Below are 20,375 nucleotides of genomic sequence, written 5' to 3'. Positions count from 1 at the left end.
CTCATTGAGCACATTTTTTTTCTGTTTTGACTACTAATTGATCATATTAGCCTCTCCCAATGTTTCTGCCAGTCCTATTAAAGAATCATGTCATTTCTGTCATTATGGTGATTCACAATGAGTTCAAAGTGAGCAAGCATCCTAACTGGCTTCATCTTTAATAACCACATAATTTTGGATATGTATTTAATATATGCTGACTTAATAAATGGCATTATTTGTGTAACTGGTTTCTTTTTCATTACTATGTCTATCCCAATTGTGCTATTACATGCATTGCTAAACTGATATTTGCATAAGTGTATCCAATATTCATTTATATGCAATGTGGTGAATGCATCTATGTTCATTTCTAATGTTGTAAATGCTAGGTTCAGAAGTATAAGAAACTGCCAGAAAGTTGCATATATTCATCTTTTATGACATTATACAGCATTATTGTAATACATCTTTGCAAGTATATTCACAAAAGTGGGACACAAATGTGTGTAAAATGAATGTAGGAATATAGAGGGGATTGCTCTCCTAATCTTCTGTATTGGTACAAAAAATATTGTATTTTTCCAGCCTATAATCAACATCTGGCAATATCAATATCTTCCAAATTAATGCTTTTCAGTTAGACTTAGATCTTAACTGATATATTTACATCCAGTGTAAGAAACCAAAGTGTACTAGTCAATGAAGGAATTTTAAAGGATCTGTCATCAGGTTTTTATATAGCACAACAAACTTTTTCAGTTGCTGAGTAAAATACCAAAAGCTGTGATCATGAAAATCTAGATCAATAAAAGCAACTTTGTAATTAATCTGACCAATATATATGCATTCTTTTTTTCTTCCCCTCCTCCCTCTATGTGCATTCTTTAAATGTGAATGATCCCCACAGCCAAAACAGCTGCAAAATTTCTGACTCTTTTCTGCATATGCTAGTACACAGTCCCCCTTTATCTGCCGGGGATGAGTTCTGAGACCCCCAGCAGATGCCTGAAATCAAAGGTAGTACCGCACCTTTTATATACTATGTGTTTTCTATATATATATACCTATGATAAAGTTTAATTTATAAATTAGCCACAGTAAGAGATTAAGAACAATAACAAATAATAAAATAGAACAATTATGACAATATACTGTAGTAAAAGTTATGTCACTGGTCTCTCTCAAAATATCTTAATGTTTTGTACATACATTATTGATGCACTGGACAAAGAGGCAATTTACATCCATGGTAGGATGGAAGGGGATAGCATGAGATTTTGTCATGATTCTTAGAATGGTGCACAATTTAAAACTTACCAATAGTTTATTTCCAGAATTTTCCATGTAATATTTTCAGACCATGGGTGACCACAGATAAGAGGGAACTACTGCACAGTTTTCCCTCTTCATTCCTCCCTTTTCTCCCTGCATTACTATTGTTTATGTGTGTTGTGTATTACTATTATCTGTTACTACCTTTCCTCTTCCTTTATTCCTCCTCTACCATAGCAGGCATTGGCAGCAGTGATGGGAAAATTAGAGGATGGAGTAGGTGAGCATAGAAGCTGGGAGAAAAATAAGTTACAATAGAAACTTTGTAACATGCCTTCTATCCTGTTTTACTTTACTCACGGGGATAGGGAAGAGAAGCTTATATTATGCCTGTTCATAATTCTGACTTCGATCCTGTTTCTCACCTCAGCATTCCGAGTACCCCTCATCTTCTCCTCATTTTCCCAGGTCCTGTGATTTATATTTATATCCTGGTCTCAAATATAGACTTGATTTTGTACATCCCAGTCTTATATTTTGTTTTTGTCCAAGGGGAATAATTTTGATTCTAAATGGTTAATAGCACTAAGTTAGGTTATCCATTTTATGGGATGGGTATTTAAGTAGGCGTGACCAATATTGCTTGCTTTCTTTGTTCTGTTTCTAACCACCAACACTCCATTTGGACCCAAAGAATCTTCAGTTACTTTCAGTTATTAATACTGAATTATGCTCATACCGCCTGGTCTTACTCTATTATTTTGATCCACAAGATAACTTTGCATGTATATCATAGACTCCCTTGTGTGATGACTTTTACTATTTAACTCCCTGAGGACAATTGATGCCTTAATGCACTGCATGTAGTTATTTAGGAATGTGTTGTATCCCACAGAAAGTTCTGACATTCAGCAATAAGACAATGATTTCAGAAAAAGAATTTCAAAGAGCTATGCTTTTATTATATTTCCTGTTGTACAGAGAGAGAGCCAAGCTAGGCATGGTCCAAGCAGAAATGTGCTTTCTTGCTGTTAAATAAAATTGAAATTGTATTCCATTATCTTTTATTTACATGTATTTGGTTTTGTAGGAAAAAAATGTATCAAGAAGTGTTTTCTAGGTTTCACTATAACAGTAAAAATTCTTTAAACAGTACACAGTATGCATCAATGATAGGTGAACAGTGATATTAGCATCCACTCTGCATGTACATACTTTCTTTTTGTTTTTTCCCCCACGCTTTTGAATCTCTTAACTTTTAACTTGTTTTGCTGTTACACTGAGAGATTATTTTGTCAACGTGTCATACTTTATAAAGTCATACTATATAAAACAATGTTATTTTTAAGTATTAGTAGAATCTTTGTGATAGCTATTTTGTAAATGTTTTTGCTTCCTCTTCCCCAAGCTTTTGAATCTCTAACTTTTAACTTCTTTTGCTGTTACACTGAGAAATTATTTTGTTAATACGTTAGTCACACTGTGTAAAGCAATGTGTTTTTTTAAGTATTAGTAGAATCCTTATGATAGCTATTGTGTAAATGTGTTTTGCTTCCTCTTTTACTTCCCAGTCTTTTCATTGTTTCACTTTTACTATAATTTCAGATCCTCTTCTTCTTAGTCAAGTATGCTGAAAATTATTGCTATAGAAACACATGTTGTTATGGTGATACAGACAGTTTATGATTATACAGTTTATCTTCATCCTCATTAGAATCTGCTATATTATTGATGATCCTGGTTGAGGTGCTATAAATATGACATATAGGCCACATCTTCCATGGATTCATTGTTTGTAACATTTTTACATCTAGGAATATAGGCAATAATTAAGTGTATAAAGATATTGATATGCTTTTAACAGCTACATTATTAAAGATCAAGTAAAGATTTAAAACTTCTTGTCACATAGTAAGTATTCAGGAAATATTTACAGATGAATGGAATAAGTTTAGTCGGTTGATGATTGAAAGGAAGCTGTAGGAAGGGCAATCAACAAGGTCCAGAATTGAAATCACTAGCATGGTAGAAATTTAAGAGAAACTGAAGAACCAGATTCCATCACAGCTTCATGTAAGGAAGAAGGACCTACCCAATGTCATTGTTTTAGGATTATTACATCTAGTGTTCGCTGTTCACAAAAATCCTACAGGATAGACATTATCTTTATTTTACGTATCAAGAAATAAAAGTTCAAAAGTTAGGATGCCTATAGTTGGTGAATAATTGATTCCAGACTTTTCAACCTCAGAGGCTTATAATATGTACTTTCGATACATATAAAATTGATTTTAGACTAAAAAAAACCACCAAGCTATCCTAAAATGATTAAACATTTGAGCACCTGTTAGAGCCAGATTACATTCTAATATGTTGCATAGTTTTTCTTTAATTTGACAATTTTCCTAAAAGAAAATGCATCCATATACATTTTTAAGCTGCAATAATAGCTTATTATGTAGCCAGTTTATGTTTTTTTTTCTATGTTCTAATTACCCATAGATACTTTAAGTGATCTCGGGAGACTGTTGCAATTTTCCTTTTGTCTAATGTTGATAAAGGAACTATGTTTTGATTTAGCTTAGGAAAAATAGTCATTGGCATTTATCATCATTTTAATTATTTATACTTTGAATAATTTATTAATAGTCTTGAGAAGTAACCAAGGGATAGTGAACTTCATTAGAAATTGTAGTAATAAAAATTGAAACTTAAATAAACTCAAATTTATTATTCCATATTTCCATAAAATAGGTAGTGTCCCTTTAAAGCAACTAGCTGCTCATCAACTTTTATGCATGGTCCTGGAACTATCCATCTTGAAATAAAGGTTCCAAATTTAATATGCATCTTTTTTTAAAGATTTTATTTATTTTAGAGAGGGGGAGAAACAACAATGTGCCTCTTGCATGCCCCCAAATGGGGACCCAGCCTGCTACCCAGGCATGTGCCCTGACCAGGAATTGAACCACCAACCCCTCAGTTCACAGGCTGGCACTCAGTCCACTGAGCCACACCAGCTAGGGCTTAATATGCATCTTTAATAGATCTAGCTTATCATTACTTATGGTCCTTTTTATCTTGCAGTTATATGGTCAAAATACAATAACATTGAAAACTTTGATATCTCATAACCTTGTAAAGAGAAAGCAACCATTTTCCATAATTGCAAAACATTTTCATTTTTATATATACAAACACCAGTTAAAATTGTAAGTCCAATAAGCTTTCATTTCTACATCACTTGTTCTCTTCCTATTCCCTTTTATATGCATCTACCTTAAGCATTTGCTTACTTACAAACTATTTTAAGTAACTTAGTGCTCAAACATCATAAAGGATGAAAGAATACTGTCATACATCCTGTTAGCAAAATGCTGTATTCCATGTTCTTACTGCAAAGTACTTTGTGATATTCTTCCTGTTGAATGAATGACCGGGTGGGATTGCCATATTTGCTTTTTATTCTTAAAAATGCATTGTTTTACTCATTGATTCTTGAGCTTCAGAAAATATATTTGAATCATCTGAAAATTCATAGTGTGAGATTTTGCATATAAGGTCAGTTTCACCATCATTATAGTCTAGAATGCTATTAGTCTCTTTGCATTTGTCTTCTGATTTGTCTAATAATGTGAAACTCCTCTGTCAATTTTCTTCTCTTTGCTGATGTGAAAAATTCAGAACTCAACTATGTTTAACAAAAGATACCCCTCATAAAATTCCTGCAAAAATGGTGTCTCTGTACTACTCTTATACTTTCTTTCAAAGATTTGATACTGTGAGCAAAATACAATAAGAAAACTGAAAGATGATGTAATAGTGATGATTTATTTTACTACTAGATCATCCATCTAGGTCATACTATTATTTCATTTTATTATTTTATTTCTGAGCTTAACTCTTAAAAATAATTGATGAATAATGATTACATAATTCCGAGGATGATAAAATAGATCCATATAGAAATTTTGCAAGATAGAGGGAATTTTAGTCTGTTAGAAAATGAATAAATTGTTTTTTTTTATTGTTTTTGTTCTTTTGGAAGCTTTCTAAGAAAAAATAAGATATGAAACATTAATGCTTACAAATGAAGTTGCTCAAAGAAACTCAAAACCTAAAATTGGGTCTAATAGATCCTTGTGGTACACCAATGGTTAATATAATTACATTTCTTAAATTTTATTTCATAATCAAACCTGAACAGTTGGTATTTCCTTCTCCTATCTCAGGTGAAAGGGTTAGCCATTGTAATTCATTCCAAAATAATAAGTTGACCAAATAAGGAACTTATCTTAAAGATTAAAGCACAGCTTAATATATTACTAGTTCATTTATCTTTGCTTAATCTAGTGAAATTTTTACAGTAAAAAATAGATGTATAAAAATTCACATGTAAAATATATAATAAATATTTGCCCATTGAGACATTTGAATAGGCTATTTTTGTTAGAAATACCTAAAGTAACAGAATTTTTCTTTTTTTTTTACATATAAAAGCATGGCTATCATATAGATCCCACTGTAGCAAGCATTTCACAGTAGAATCATACTTCACAATCACAACCTGAGAGAATCATCTAAAATCAAGTGCCGTCAAGGGGATCGATAACTGACATGTAGCAATATTTACTTTAGCCCCCAGGCAGACGCTTGAAGAGATGTGAGCAGTAAAGAAATATTGCTGAACTCCAAAGACAAAGGCTTTCTTCAAAAAGACCTTTGCTTCTTTCCAGTGATTGTTGCTAGATTTTTATGGAAGGAGACCCAAATTATTTTGTGATTAGGATTAGTATAGTTCTTGATATTGCACATAGAAGTTAAAAGAGGTACATAATTCAAACAGCTTTTTGTAGGTCACACTCTTGAAAAAGGAACTGGGAATTTTTGAAGCCTTGGAAAGCCTCCTTTTTCTTCCTTATTTGGGGGTATTTTGGAAAAATAGAACAACATGAAAATATACGCAATATAAGGGTAGGAGGGGATGAGGAAGGCAGCCTGGCTGCATGTTAGGAACAGAGAAAACCTTCCAGCTCTTAGAAGGACTGGTGAAGAGAAAGTGGGTGTAAAGTGTTCATGGAAAATACAGAAACCTGGTCCAGCTCTGTCCTTTGAAGGAAGGGACGTGCCTAGCCACACCATGGTCAAACTGTTGAAAATCAAAGATTAAGAGAAAAACTTGAAAGCAGTAAAAAAAAAAGAGAGCGAGAGAAAGAAAGAAATATCACCTACAGGGAGCAACAATTTGAAAGATCATGGTCTTAACGGAAATAACAAGAGGTTAGAAAACAGTGGAGCAATTTCCTTACATATTTTACTAATATATACTTTATTGGGATAATATCTAAATTGGTGAGTAATCATGAGGAATAACTGAGAGCATACTACTTAAGCATTTAGTACCTGCCTGGCATACGGTATAGTTTTTTAAAAACTGTTAATCATGCATATTTTTAGCAAAGCAGCCAACCTTTATGGAATTTAATAATTTTTATTTTTATGTTTCATATTCTCTAACTTTAGAGAAAAGCTTTTTTATTTTAAAAGTTTTTATTAAGCTTTTCCAGCTGTATCATGAGAAAGGAAGAAACCACTGACAGTACTATAAAAGAGAAATCATTTTTGCTGTTACTTTCACTTGTACAAAGATAAGATTTAGGAAGCTCTCATTTTCAGGAAAAAGAAGTCATTCTTTTTAAGTATAATGCTTTTCTTTATTTTCTGTGTTGCTTTAGGCTTTGTTATTACTCTTTTTTATCTATGTTATTAGGTAAGGCAATGCCTGGTAAAAATGAACTGTTTGTTTTAGATGCCATGATTATTGAACAAATTGCTCTTCAGATCTGCAGTTGATCCCCAAGTGTATTTTTCACTGTGCAATCTTTCTCCCATTTTAGGATACTCAAGAAACCTCATCTATAAATGTTTCTCTGAAAAGGTCAGGCTTTTTAGAAAAGTCTGAATGAACATATTTTCATAACTTTATTTGAGTTCCTTGTCATCATTTCATATCTTCATTTGAAGACTTAGGCTATTAGAGAGTGCTCAAAGTTATGACATCATTTAAGACTAAATTTAAACATAGATTGTGCTTTCTATTACAGTAATATGTGATATTTTATCTATTATTGTTCATACCACTTTTATGTTACTTCCATTATCAGTCAACAAAACAAGTGTTGTTTCATCTTTTTTGGTAAGATTCCACTAATTTTCTATTTTAGTTTCTTTGTGTTTATAGTAAGTGTGATAGCTTTTAAGCCAGACCTGAAATACAGTCCCTAGTTTGTATGACCTTATCTAAGGTACCTACTAAATCTACACCTTAGTTTCCTCATCTTTTATGAAGATTAAATGGATTAATGTGTGTAAATGTTAACTTCTACAGTTATTGCATTAAAAATACTTAACTGAGGTATTTCCATTAATTTTATTCCTTTGTGTCTATTAATCTGCCCAACATTCATTCAACATACATTTATTAAATAACAGGCTCAGTGGCCTAGCACAGTACCAGTTTTTGCTCTCTTGAAATCTGTATTTTAAATGTCTTAAGTACTACAAAAAATATTGTTATTTTTTTTCTTTCACAGATTCTAGGAGAAAATAGTCATGTGGCATAAAAGTTGTTTAGTTGATCAGTTTATTAGTATGTTTTAAATTTTCATCTATTCAAATGAAAACAATAATCTTTAGTACAGTTGTTTTATGGTAGTGCTACTTAAAATGTGGTCTGTAGATCAGCATTGAGCTGTGATGAGATAATCACAGAATTTGAGAATAAGCTAAAATTTACTATCTCACAGTTTCTGTGGACCAAGGATCCCAGCTTTGCTTAGCTGGGTTCCTCTAGCTTGTAAGGTAGTGGTCAGACTTGTCCAGGTTTTTCTGAAGACCTGACTGGAGGAGGACCCACTACCAAACAGCTGGCTTCCTCAGACGAGTAATCCAAGGAAGACTGAGAGCCTCAAAGATGGAAGTCACATCCTTTTATAACCAATTTTTAGGCGTGCAATGTCATCACTTCTGCTTCTGCTATATTCTGTTTGTAAGAAGTGAGTCAATTACACATTAGCATTTGGTTCCTTTATCTTGTTTTCCTGGCATCTGTAAGTATCATTAAAGGTAATTTTTTTAGTAGCATCAGGAAATGCATAGTTCATTTGTAGATGAAATTTTGTTTTTTAGTGTTTTTAGTGTGACAGTGTAGAAATAAATGCTTTATATGCTGGAGGCTACTGTCGACATTTGATCAATTTTTATAGTGCTATACTATGTGCAGAGTTAATAATAGGGTCAGAGTTAATCAACAATTTACTGGAGTTGGGCAAGTGGTTTTGGCAAAAAGATTAAGATTAACTTAGGTTTCAGCCTTGACTGTTGTGTCTCATTTGGTTGGAGCATCATCCCATAAACCAGAAGGTCGCCGATTTGATTCCCTGTCAGGGCACATGCCTAGGCTGCAGGTTCAGGCCCCAGTTGGGGCATGCAGGAGAAGCAGCTGATCAATGTTTCTCTCTTGTATCCATGTTTTATGTCTCTAAAATCAATAAGCCTGTCCTCAGGTGAGGATGGAAAAAAAGATTATTTTAGATTTTGTAAATATGCTAATACCATTATTGTTTAAAATTCTGAAATCTGATAAACTTAAGCTCTTACTTTAATATAGAGTAATGCTTTATTTTAACCTTTTAGAAATTATAGTCACGTAGCAAGAAGCCAGATTTTAAATCCCAAAACTAGGTTGCTATTATTCTTAGCTCTAAACCTTTTTAGTAAAAAAGGTAATAAGCTATCTTTGTCTAATCTCTGTTGAATAAATGGATGTTGCTTTTAGTCTGCTTGACTCCTAACCCTTTGAGGCCTGGTCAGAAAGGTTAATATTGTAATGAAAATCAAAAAGCAAAGTTTCACAAGGAAACCAAGGTATGGGATTCATTTTGTGTTTTTTAAGAAAAGTATGGTGTTCTCCATACACAGAGGTGGTCTTACTTACCTGTGAAGGTTAAATAATACCAAATGCATTTTTAGATTAAGGGATTGGAATGATCTGTTAATACGAGCATTTGTCAGATATTTACATTTTTTTAATAAGCACATTATAAATTAGAGTTCTAGAAATTTTCTTGGGGATATTCTGAGATTTAATTAAAAACTTTGAGAACTTGATTTATTCTTATAAGTATATTAATTTGATTTTTACGTTAAAAATACATATATTTGGCAAACTTCAATAATATAAAGCATTTCTGCATATATTCTAGACAGTAATATATATGATGTTTAAATCAGTCATTAAAAATGCATTATGTCAGTGCATTCATATAGTTAATCATTATGAGATCAAACTCAACATTAGATATTAATGGTGAAATTTCATGTGTATCTGAAGAGCTGGCTTCCTTTATACTGCATTCATTGACTTAAAGTAAACTAATATAACTGCTGCTTGATACCTTCCTTTGAATTTTAGGATCATGTCAATAGTAAAGCCTTAGAGCCATGAAAAATATTCTCTTGGTTTACTGAGTTCCACAAGCTCTGAGGTGGGGGTAGTGAGGGGTGGAGGGAGTGGCAGGTTATTTGTTCTTTCTGACTTCCTTTAAGTTTCACCTAGCATTTTGAATATGTGTTGGTGGTGGTTACTTTTTTTCCCTTGTCATTTATTTAGGAATACTGATTTTTCTTGTTTTTCTATTACTTCTCAGTTACATGCTCATGTTTGCAGCCAGCCCAGTAGGCTTAGTCACATTTTAGAGAAATAAGCAAGAATGAAAGTGAGAGGAGAGAATCCGCATTCTTGCATGCTTACTGTGTGTTTACTGTGCTAGGGCTCTTACATATTAGTCATTTAACCCTCAACAACCCTGGAAAGAAAGTGTTACAGACCAGGAGACCAAGATTTATAGACCTTGAAATCACATAAATTGACGAAGAAGACACAGCTAACTAAGCTTCAGAGTTTAAATTGAAAACCAGGAACTATCTGGCTTCAAAGCATGCACTCTTTGCACTCTATCAAAATGCCGCCTGGAACTGAACTCTTTATTAAGTCTTCTGTAGGTTAAAATAAGCAGTTAGTGTATTTAGCTCTCATTAAGGAAACAATAAATATCAGTAAATATGGACTGCTTTTCCTTTTATGAGTTAATAGTTCTCTTTAGCTACATAAATTATTTATTGTATAACAGATGATGGTTTAATAAATTATTCTAGCTCAGTGTTTTGCAAGTTTTTTTTAACCAAATACTTCCTTTTACAAACCTTCCTTTAATGTTATTTGAAACTTCAAGACAAATATCACTAAATACAAATCATTATTACCTCCTCCCCCCAGCCCCCAGTTATAGCATATAACCCTGGGAAGAGGAGAGATCATCTCATCAATTGAGAATAAATATTTTTGTTACTTTAATGTAAATTCCAGATGTTTTGTTATCAGATGCTCTTCTATATCATATCTGTCTAAGTATATTTTCATAACAGTGTCAATAATAGTTTGTAAATGGTTTGTAAATATTTTTAAACCAAAGTCCTTTAACAGAGTGTGATTTTTAAAAAGTCAGATTATTGTGGGCTTTTGGTTTACTAAAGCAAGGGGATGGTATGAGGGTGTGTTTTAAATCATTTTGGTTCAATCACTCCAAAATCACAATTTGCTGCTGTTTTTGTTTTGTTTTGATTTTTTTCCCCATGCTTGACAAATTTTGGAGTACTATTTTCTGGATGTTTAATTTTTTTGTTTCTGGCTTTCAGGAATTGTATAAGATCAATAAAAAAACTAACTAATGATTTTCAGAGCTTCTTATGGAAACCACCTTTCAAAATTCATCAATTAGTAAACAAGTTATCTGGAAACTATTAATGCAGTCTTGGAGTTGATAACCATTTCAATATATTGTATATCAGTGTTCAATAGATATTTCTAAGGAATTAGGAAAATCAAAGAAATGAAGGTTACTGTTAACTTTCCCTTTTCTGTAGGCTATATATTTATGCTTTTACATTAGCGGTAGAACATATATGAAGGAATTGTAGGAGAGCTCCACAGCATTCCTAGAATAAAGATTTAAGGAAAAGTTTGAGGTTTTACTTAAGATTTCATTTGCCAAGAGTTAGGTTGTGAAAGTGCTTTCAACTCCTGCCATAGACTATTGGAGCTGTAAGAAACCTAAGAAATCAGCAGCAAACCAAGAAATAATGTCAAGATTAAAATTCATAAAAACTGGAGCAGTTTGTCAGAGGTGGGTAATTGAAAGGATTATTTTTCCAGGATAGGAAAATAAAATAAAATAATGCATAATTTATTAAATTTATTTTTCAAGTATTTTCCTTCCAATGATGTAGAACACAATACATTATAGCAATAAAGAGTATAACGGCTGAATTTTCCAGTAGTAGTGTAACCCTATCTTATTATCCTGGCTTTTTATGTAGTTTTATATTAAAATGGTGACATTTGTGTAAAACTTAAATTATTACTGTACTAGCCCTGGCTGGGTGCTCAGTTGGTTCCAGCATCGTCCAAATACCCCAAGGTTGCAGGTGTCATCCCAGGTGAGGGCACATGCAAGAATTAGCCGATGAGTGCATACATAAGGGGAACAACACACACCCATCTCTCTCTCTCTCTCTCTCTCTCTCCTTCTCTTTCCCCTCCCTTCTCCCTCCCTCCCTCTCCCTCTAAAACCAATATATTTTAAAATTTTTAAAACATTATTACAGTATCTAAAAAGGTACTATACTATAGAACACAGGTGGCAAACACAAGGCCAGTGAGACAGAGCTGGCCCTCCACCTTGTTTCTACCCAGCGGCAGTGCCGAGCTCCTTGCTCCTAGTGAAGGAGTTAACATCTATACAGTCCTAAAATTACATTCAGCCCTTTGAAGGTATCCATGAGGCTGATGTGGCTCCCCATGAAAATGAATTTGACACCCCTGCAGAAGAACACTTTCCTCCTTTTATTGAGAATACAATAACTTGTGGGTAATAGTTGTATTGAAATATCTTTTAAACATTGTGCACTTTACTATAATACTTCAACTAAAACAAAATTAGTCTGTACATTATCACTGCTGCTTTTTTGCTGACTTGCTCTAGTACCCAAAGAAAGAACCTCTCAGCCTAACTCCTTCATGTTAATAAATCAACATCCCAGAAACAATCAACTTCTATAAGATATAAATTTAGTTTTTCACAGTTGTTAAATATCTTGAGTGTGTTTATTTCTGAGTATAAACAAAGTTTTCATTGTTACAGAACCTGCCAGACTTTTTACAAAATATGCAACTCATCATCAAAATAGGAACTTCACTTTGGGTAATTTACCTTTGAATTGGCCCTTTAGTTAATGTGTTTTGTGTCAGGATACTTTCCGTTCTGTACTAAAGAAACAAATAGTTTCAATTTATTATTCTATAAGAATGCATTTTATCTGCCTCTAAGACTAGGTAGAGTGTAGGTTTTTTAACTACCTCTGCCCATTCTTTTCTGGAATAAGTTAAATGAATAGAAAACACAGGAAGGAAAAGGCACCTGAAAAAATACGCGCGTTGTTCTCTGTTGCACAGTAGTAGTCTTTATGTCCTTGGTGAAAACTTGAGTTTTCTTTTAGCTTATGTATCCTTGGTTTGGATCTGTGGGGTTATAATATTTTAGTTATTTCTCTCGGTCACACATGCATATTTTAAAAATCTTTCAAATAATCCACTCTGAAGTAATTTTGAAATTTTTGTACATCTTATTTTGTAAAGTTAATAAAAGCTGAAGCTAAAAAATATAGTTGTTCCTATCATAGAAGAATGGCAGGTATGTGGTTTGAGAGTATGTGTGCACACATTTGCATGAAATAATTGGAGAGAAACATTGAACATAATCTGTTAAAGTCTTGGGCTTCTGATTTTATTTTCTTGAAAATTAAAAAATATATAAGAAATGAAACTGAAAAAAAATTTTTTAAGCCAGATATTTGAAAATTACTACTTTAAAATTAAGGTACTACTCTTTACCTTATTGTATTTAAATTTAGACAGTAAAAAGAAAATATAATCACAATCTGAAGTTTTGTGCTGGGTGCTTAATCTATTCAAACAAACATTAAATGTGTGAACATTTGGAGGGTTTAAAAATAATATTTGTTCTTAAAGCATATAGGGATTTTGGGGGGGGCTTATTGGGTTTGGTTACTTATAGTATATTAGAAATAGGAAGCAAGTTCTACCTAGGAACTTCCCTATAGTTTCATGTTTCCTTCTTCTCTTTACCCTCTTCTTTCTTTTTCGGCTCCATTCCCTCTCTTTCTCTTATTAGTATATTTTGCATACATTTCTGATACTAATTGTAAGTGACTTTGGTCAATATGCTTAGTGCTTGTGATATTGTTTACACAGATTTTGTGTGCTTTTTTAAATAGGTAGGTAGGGCCCTACCACACAAAAACTTCCTTAGAATCCCTTTTGAAAAATCCTAATTTTCCATTCTTATTACCACCAAAAGTATTGGTTGGCCTTATGTTTTTTAAGCGGTAACCTGAATAGTCAGTGGTAGAATCAGACTGGGAGGAATTTGAACATTTCCAGAGAAAAGTGCTTTTAAACAATATGCTTACACCACAAGAACTGAGAGTTCTTTCCTTTGAGATGTGTATTACTGTTTGTGCTTCTGAGTTGAAGTGAAACAGGTTTTTCTGTAATATCAAGCTATAAAAATGTTTGACAGTTTTATTTTTCAAAAAAAATTTTGTTTATAAAGTCACAGTTATATCCATTCATAGATGTTGGGACTTCATATGTGATAGTGCATAGTAATCATAGGACAAATACTTTTTTGGAAGCAAAACAAAATTCATTTGTATGATCTGTGAACTTTGACATTTTTTCAAGGATGCTTACTTACAGTGTACCCTGTTACCTTATATAGTCTCTTTATCTTAAAAAGAAGAAAGTAAGGCAAGTGATTTCTTAAGCTTTGAAAATTTGCTTAACTTACTAACAACTATTTAGTGAGTTTATCCTCTAGCAAACACCATACTAATCACTGACTTTATATGCTGCCTTTCTAATGCCACTTGTAATATCAAATCTCATATCCCAGAGAAATATGGAAAATCTTCATACTTTGTGGTATTATGTGATCATCTCTGCTAGAAGCTCTCCCTTTCGATTTATGTATTTCTAGATAAAGAAACTCAGTAAGAACTAATGGGAAGAAAAGACATAACTAGGACTAATGAGAGATTTTAGAAATTTGTAAATAACAGAAATACTAAATAATAGAAACAGAAAACAGGCTCACCACAGTGACATGAATGAAAATACCAAAAGGAACTGATAGGGACCCAAGTATACTAAAACTTAATCTGTTGTTTATTACTTTGTTTATTACAGAAGAATAATTTTTCTTAGATTTAGATATAATTGGGAAGTATTTAGTTAAAGAAATTAAATTTAACAAAGCAACTTAATTTCCCAAAGGATAAATATAAACTAGGATCTTCTGAATATTAATGGAGCCTAGCAAGCATTCTATTATGTAAATCCAAAATATTCTTATTTTCTCATACAAGTCCTAAAAGCTTAAAAAATTAGTTTAACCATTAAATATCTTAGGAGAATAAGAGTTATAAAATTGGAGGTTGTTTAAGCTCATATACTTGACCTCCTTACATACTTAATGTTGAAATACGGAAAAACTACAAATATTTTTAAATTATTAACTTAAGAAAAGCAGTTTTTCTCCCGATCTTTTAATGTGATTTAATGTGATTTCACATACCATGACCTTGGTATGTGAATAGAAGATTGAGAAATGATATAAACTGAATAGGAGGGTAGACAGGAAACAAGAAACTGGGATCCAGATTATTAAAGACTGGATTATTCTAGAGTGAAATGAGGTACCACCATACAGTTTTTAGCAGAAGAGTGACATGGCCTAATTTGTGATTTAAAAGAATCATTCGGGCTACTGTGTTGATAATTGACAGCGGGAAGAAAAGGGCAGAAACAAGAGACTATTCAAGAGGCTATTGCAATAATCCAGGGAAGAGATAATAATGGTAGTTTAGACTAGAGTGAGAATAACGAGCAGTGGTTAAATTCAGGGCACATTTTGAAAGCAGGGCCCACAGGATTTCCTGACAGTTTGATGTGGGATGTACTTGAAAGAGTGAGGTCAAGAATGACTAGAAGCTTATTTGCATGAGCAATGGAAAGGGATTAGACTTGCCTTCAACTGAGATAAGAAAGGCTGCAATTGAATCTGCTTTGGGGGATGGAGGCATATGAAAAGATCCGTTTTGGACATATTAAACTTGAGATGTCGGACGTGGATTTGGACTGGATCTTCAAACTTGGAGGTCCTAGCCTATAGATGATAGTAAGCCCATGCCCATGAAATGGGACATAAATTGGCTGGTAACTGGACATCAATGAGACAGGATGATAGCTGAAAATTAACTCTATCACAACTTTTCCTATTGCCAGTATTGCTGATGGCTCAGTTCTTCTGACCTAATTGAGAACCAAATTCAACTCTTCTCAGAGTTTTTGACCTAACAGTATACCATATGTGAAGTAGTAAGCATTCATTAAATTTTATCATTTAAAGGACAAGGCAGCTTAAATGCAGATGTCTGCATTTAGCTTCTTCACTCTTTGGTCGTGTTGGTTTGGGGAAATTATGAATGAATTGCATTTACCTGTTTTACTAGAAAATGACAAGTATTTGGGTTACTAAAGCATAAGGCAAAATATTAGGTAATATTAGGCTGAATATGATAGTTGAAGAGAAAAAATTCAAATGATAAAAACAGAAAACTAACCTCTATTCCCTTGGGCACTGAAAAACAATGCCACTGGTGGTTTCTGTACTTTGGGGAATGTCAGAATTACCTGGACTTCTCTTAAAAATACTGATATTTGGCTCATACTCCTAGACCTCTGATTTATGTGGTATGAGATACAAGATGGGTATCAAGAATTTTAGAATATTTCCAGGTGGGTCTAATGTACACCAAAGTTTGGAACTGCTTTGATGTATACTATTTTTTTCTAATGGAACTGTCATTAATAATCACACTATTCAAATTCCCTTTCATAATTTTTTTCATTCTTTGCTGGTACCAAAAATGGAAGCAACATTGAGAAAAGGTCCTCTCACAGGCATTATACCAAGTGAAATAAGTCAAAGAAAGATAGAAAAATACTACATGATTTCACTTATATGTGGTATCTTTTAAAAAAAACTAAATTAATCTCATAGATACAGAGAACAGAATGGTAGTTGAGAGTGAAGCAGGAGTGAAATGGGTGAAGGTGGTCAAAAGGTAAAAACTTAGAGTTTTAAATTGACACAAAAATGTAGTGTACAGCATGGTGACTAAACTTAATAGTACTGTACTGCATATTTAAAAGTTGCTAAGAGAGTAGATCTTAAAAGTTCTCATCACAAGAAAAAAATTTATGTATGGTGATGGCTGTTAACTAGATAAAAGTAAATGAGCTCTAAATTATGTAAATAAGAAATCACTGACGTGATTTGTTGTGGATTCATGGCAACTGTTCACCTGGTCATTTACTTATAGCAGAGGTGAACCTCAAATTGGAGGCTGCTAGGATGTTATGGTAGCTTCATTAGACTTTTGAGTAAGAAGACTTGGATTCAAATCACAATTCTTTTGCTCATTAGCAGAATTATAATGGGCAATTCATTTAACCTTCCTGTAATTCCAATTTCTTTCTTCCTAACATGTAAGTGTGTTTTGAATGGTTATTATAAATAATTTTTAAAGTTAATATATATGAAGGTAAATTATAAAGAACTATATAAAGATATTAAAGAATTATTATTTGAAAGGATTCTTCTTAACCTTAAAGTGATATAACATTACAAAATGTAATAATTTCTCAAAAGTGAATAGATTGTTATTTTTTCACTGCCATAAGAATGGAGCTCTGCATACAGTAGGTAATAAATGCTATTAACTAGACATATTTAGTACAGGAAGTATTGTTTCAGATTTATTTCCTGTACAGTATATTAACATAGGGAAAACATATGGGGAAACTCATCCTGGGTTTCAACACAGAAGTTGTCACCAACTAACAAATTTGTGTCAGTGAACATGCTCTAAGTTTTAGGTTTCTTTTCTTTGGATATTGGGGATAATATTTACTTTTCAGGGCTGCTATGTGAGGTTCAAGTGTAAAGCACCAAGCATAGTGGCTGGAACAGAGCTTGCAGGAAATGTTAATTCCTTGTTTCTCTCCAATAGTACAATAATCTTGGAATAGTAATTTTAAAAGCTGAATAATAATTTCTCAGTAGCTAAAAATTCTTAACAATCAATTTTTATTTGCCTTGCTGATTTTTATATTATTTTAACTTGTAAGTGTCCACCTCCCTCCCATCCCCAATGTTTTGAAAAGCAGTTTTTGTTTTGTATGCTTTTTCAGGTAACAAAAAAAAGCCATTTAATGTTAAGTCTACACAATGGACAGCACAAAAGAAAAGAATGACAGTTGCAAAGATGATCTTCTGCTTAGGATGGGACTTAATGATAATAAAGCTGGGATGGAAGGATTAGATAAAGAGAAAATAAACAAAATTATAATGGAAGCCACAAAGGTAAGTTTCTTGTTTCTTTCAATGTCTTTAATTTAGTAATTTTTATTGAAAATCACTGTTTTAAACATCCTTTTTATTGTAATTTTTAGTATGTTAAAACATTGTTAAGCTACAGAAAGGTATGGAATAATCTCCTTTCTAGTCTGTTGCTCTTGCCATCCAGTCTTCTACTTCATGTGTACATAATATGTATGTAAAAGCAAAATAACATGCATTTTTTCTCTTTTAAAAATCCCAGTAGAATACTATAATTGTTGCATTTTTTATTTTTGTTTGAGTTTATATAACTTGGAGGTCTTTCTGAAGATCTTTCTGAAGAATTAAAGTCCTCTATTCTTTTTTTATGCTATATGTGTGGATATAATTTATTGAACCAGTCAGAATCTTGATTGTTGGACATACATCATTTCGAGTCTTTTGTTTTTACAAACAGTACTGCAATGAATAACCTTGTATTTTATAACTTTACATATGTGCGAGTAAAGCTATAGGAGAGAGTCCCAGGAGTGAACTCATTCAACCAAGTGCAGATAGCACTAATGGATATATGCATGTGCAATTGTTATGAATTGCCCAGCTGTCCTCCATTGTGGTTGTATCTGTCTACATTTCCACTGCCAATATATGAGAGTATGTGTTATCATGCCACAAACATGCCAACACTGCATGTTATGAAACTTGGATTTGTCGATCAGTGGTAACAGAGTGTACCATTAATTTGTATTTCTCTTTTGAAAAGTGAGATTGTGCATCTTTTCAAAGCTATTTGTATTTCTTTTTTCACGAACTGCTTCTTTTTAGCCTTGGCATAGTTTTCCATCGGATTACTGTTTATTTTTATTATTCTTTACTTTTTATTTTGCTTATGGTAGTTTTTCCTGGGCAGAAGTATTTTGTTTGCTTCTTTTTATGTACTCGAATCTGTCAACTACATATGGTTTTCTTAAAGATCATGAAAGAATTCTTTAATAGTTCTCTTCCCACTTTTTTGGTGTCATACATATATTATGGAATATACATGCAGAAATGTATAAATATGTAAAAGAATATCCTCTTTCTCAGTAAATGCATGCTGATATTTACAGCGGCTTCCTTCAAGTGGTTTAGTCAAAAGTGGGGAGGAAGGTTGTATGTGTGTGCACGTGCACACACGCACACTTAGGACTTAAGGAAGCAATCAAATGCAGCAGGATGTTAATTCTTGCTGTATCTGAAAGAGGAAATATAAGTGTGCATTTTACCATTTTTTTCAACTTTTAAAGATTTAGAAATTCCAAAATAAAAAGTTGAGGGAAGAATAATTTAAGAATATAAAATGTAGACACAATTTTAAAAGGAAAAACTTGAGAGATGAACGACTTCTGGCCAAGATGGAGGTATAGGTAGACACACTGTGCCTCCTTGCACAACCAAAATAAGGACAATAACAATTTAGAAACAAAAAACAACCAGTACTGACAGAAAATTGAACTGTATAGAAGTCCGACAACCAAGGAGTTAAAGTAGACATATTCATCCAGACTGGTAGGAGGGGCGGAGTCAGGCTGCTGGGTGCAGAGGGGTCACGGCAAAGCAGTGGCTGGCAGACCCCGAGTGCATGGGGCAGCAGCTGGAGGACCCAGCAAGGTGGCGGACTGTGGAGGGGTGCAGCACACAAGGCGGCTGGTGGACCAGGCTGTCCCACATTCTCAAGCAAATAAACCAAGCGAAACTTTGGAGTGAGGCAGACTGCACGATCCTGGGCTCCAGTGTGGGGAAATAAAACCTCAAAACACTAATTGAAAATACCTGCGGGGGTTGAGGTGCCGGAAGAGACTCCCAGCCTCACAGGAGAGTTCACTAGAGAGACCCACAGGGTCCTAGAACATACACAAGCCCACCCACCAAGGAATCAGCACAAGAGGAGCCCAATTTGCTTATGGGAAGCGGAAGAAGGGACTGAAATTTGGCAGAGAATGAAGCAAGCGCCATTCTTCCCTCTCAGACCCCTCCCCCATATACTGCGTCACAACACAACCACGTGGGTTACCCTGCCATGGTGAACACCTAAGGCTCCGTCCCTCATTACATAACAGGAGTGTCAGGACAAAAAAAAAAAAATTAGCCCAAACGAAGGAACAAATCAAAGCTCCAGAAATAGTAGAACTAAGTGATGAAGAGATAGCCAGCCTATCAGATGCACAGTTCAAAACACTGGTAATCGGGATGCTCACAGAATTGGTTGAATTTGGTTGCAAATTAGATGAACAAATGAAGGCTACGCTAAGTGAAATAAAGGAAAATGTACGGGGAACCAGTAATGATGGGAAGGAAACTGGGACTCAGATCAATGAAATGGACCAGAAGGAAGAAAGAAACATCCAATCAGAAAAGAAGGAAGGAACGAGATTTGAAAAAAGTGAGGAGAGGCTTAGGAACCTCCAGGACATCTTTAAACATTCCAACATCCAAATTATAGGGGTGCCAGAAGGAGAAGAGGAAGAGCAACAAGTA

General features: G+C 33.5%; 1 protein-coding gene across 2 annotated transcripts in view; it reads left to right on the top strand.

Annotated features, from left to right (window-relative positions):
- Positions 1-20,375, top strand: part of POLK (DNA polymerase kappa) — a 71,148-nt gene that overhangs the window by 8,054 nt on the left and 42,719 nt on the right. For both annotated transcript variants that reach the window (XM_045847737.1, XM_045847735.1), the window contains exon 2: positions 17,711-17,882. In XM_045847737.1, the coding sequence (XP_045703693.1) occupies positions 17,748-17,882 (135 nt within the window). In that variant the 5' untranslated portion in view covers positions 17,711-17,747. The remainder of the gene's footprint in view (positions 1-17,710; positions 17,883-20,375) is intronic.

The sequence above is a fragment of the Phyllostomus hastatus genome, unplaced genomic scaffold (genome assembly GCF_019186645.2).
Source record: "Phyllostomus hastatus isolate PE091 unplaced genomic scaffold, TTU_PhHast_1.1 phas_contig_58, whole genome shotgun sequence".
Taxonomy (NCBI): domain Eukaryota; kingdom Metazoa; phylum Chordata; class Mammalia; order Chiroptera; family Phyllostomidae; genus Phyllostomus; species Phyllostomus hastatus.
Note: the sequence above shows the minus strand (reverse complement) of the source record. Positions and strands in the feature narration are given on the sequence as shown.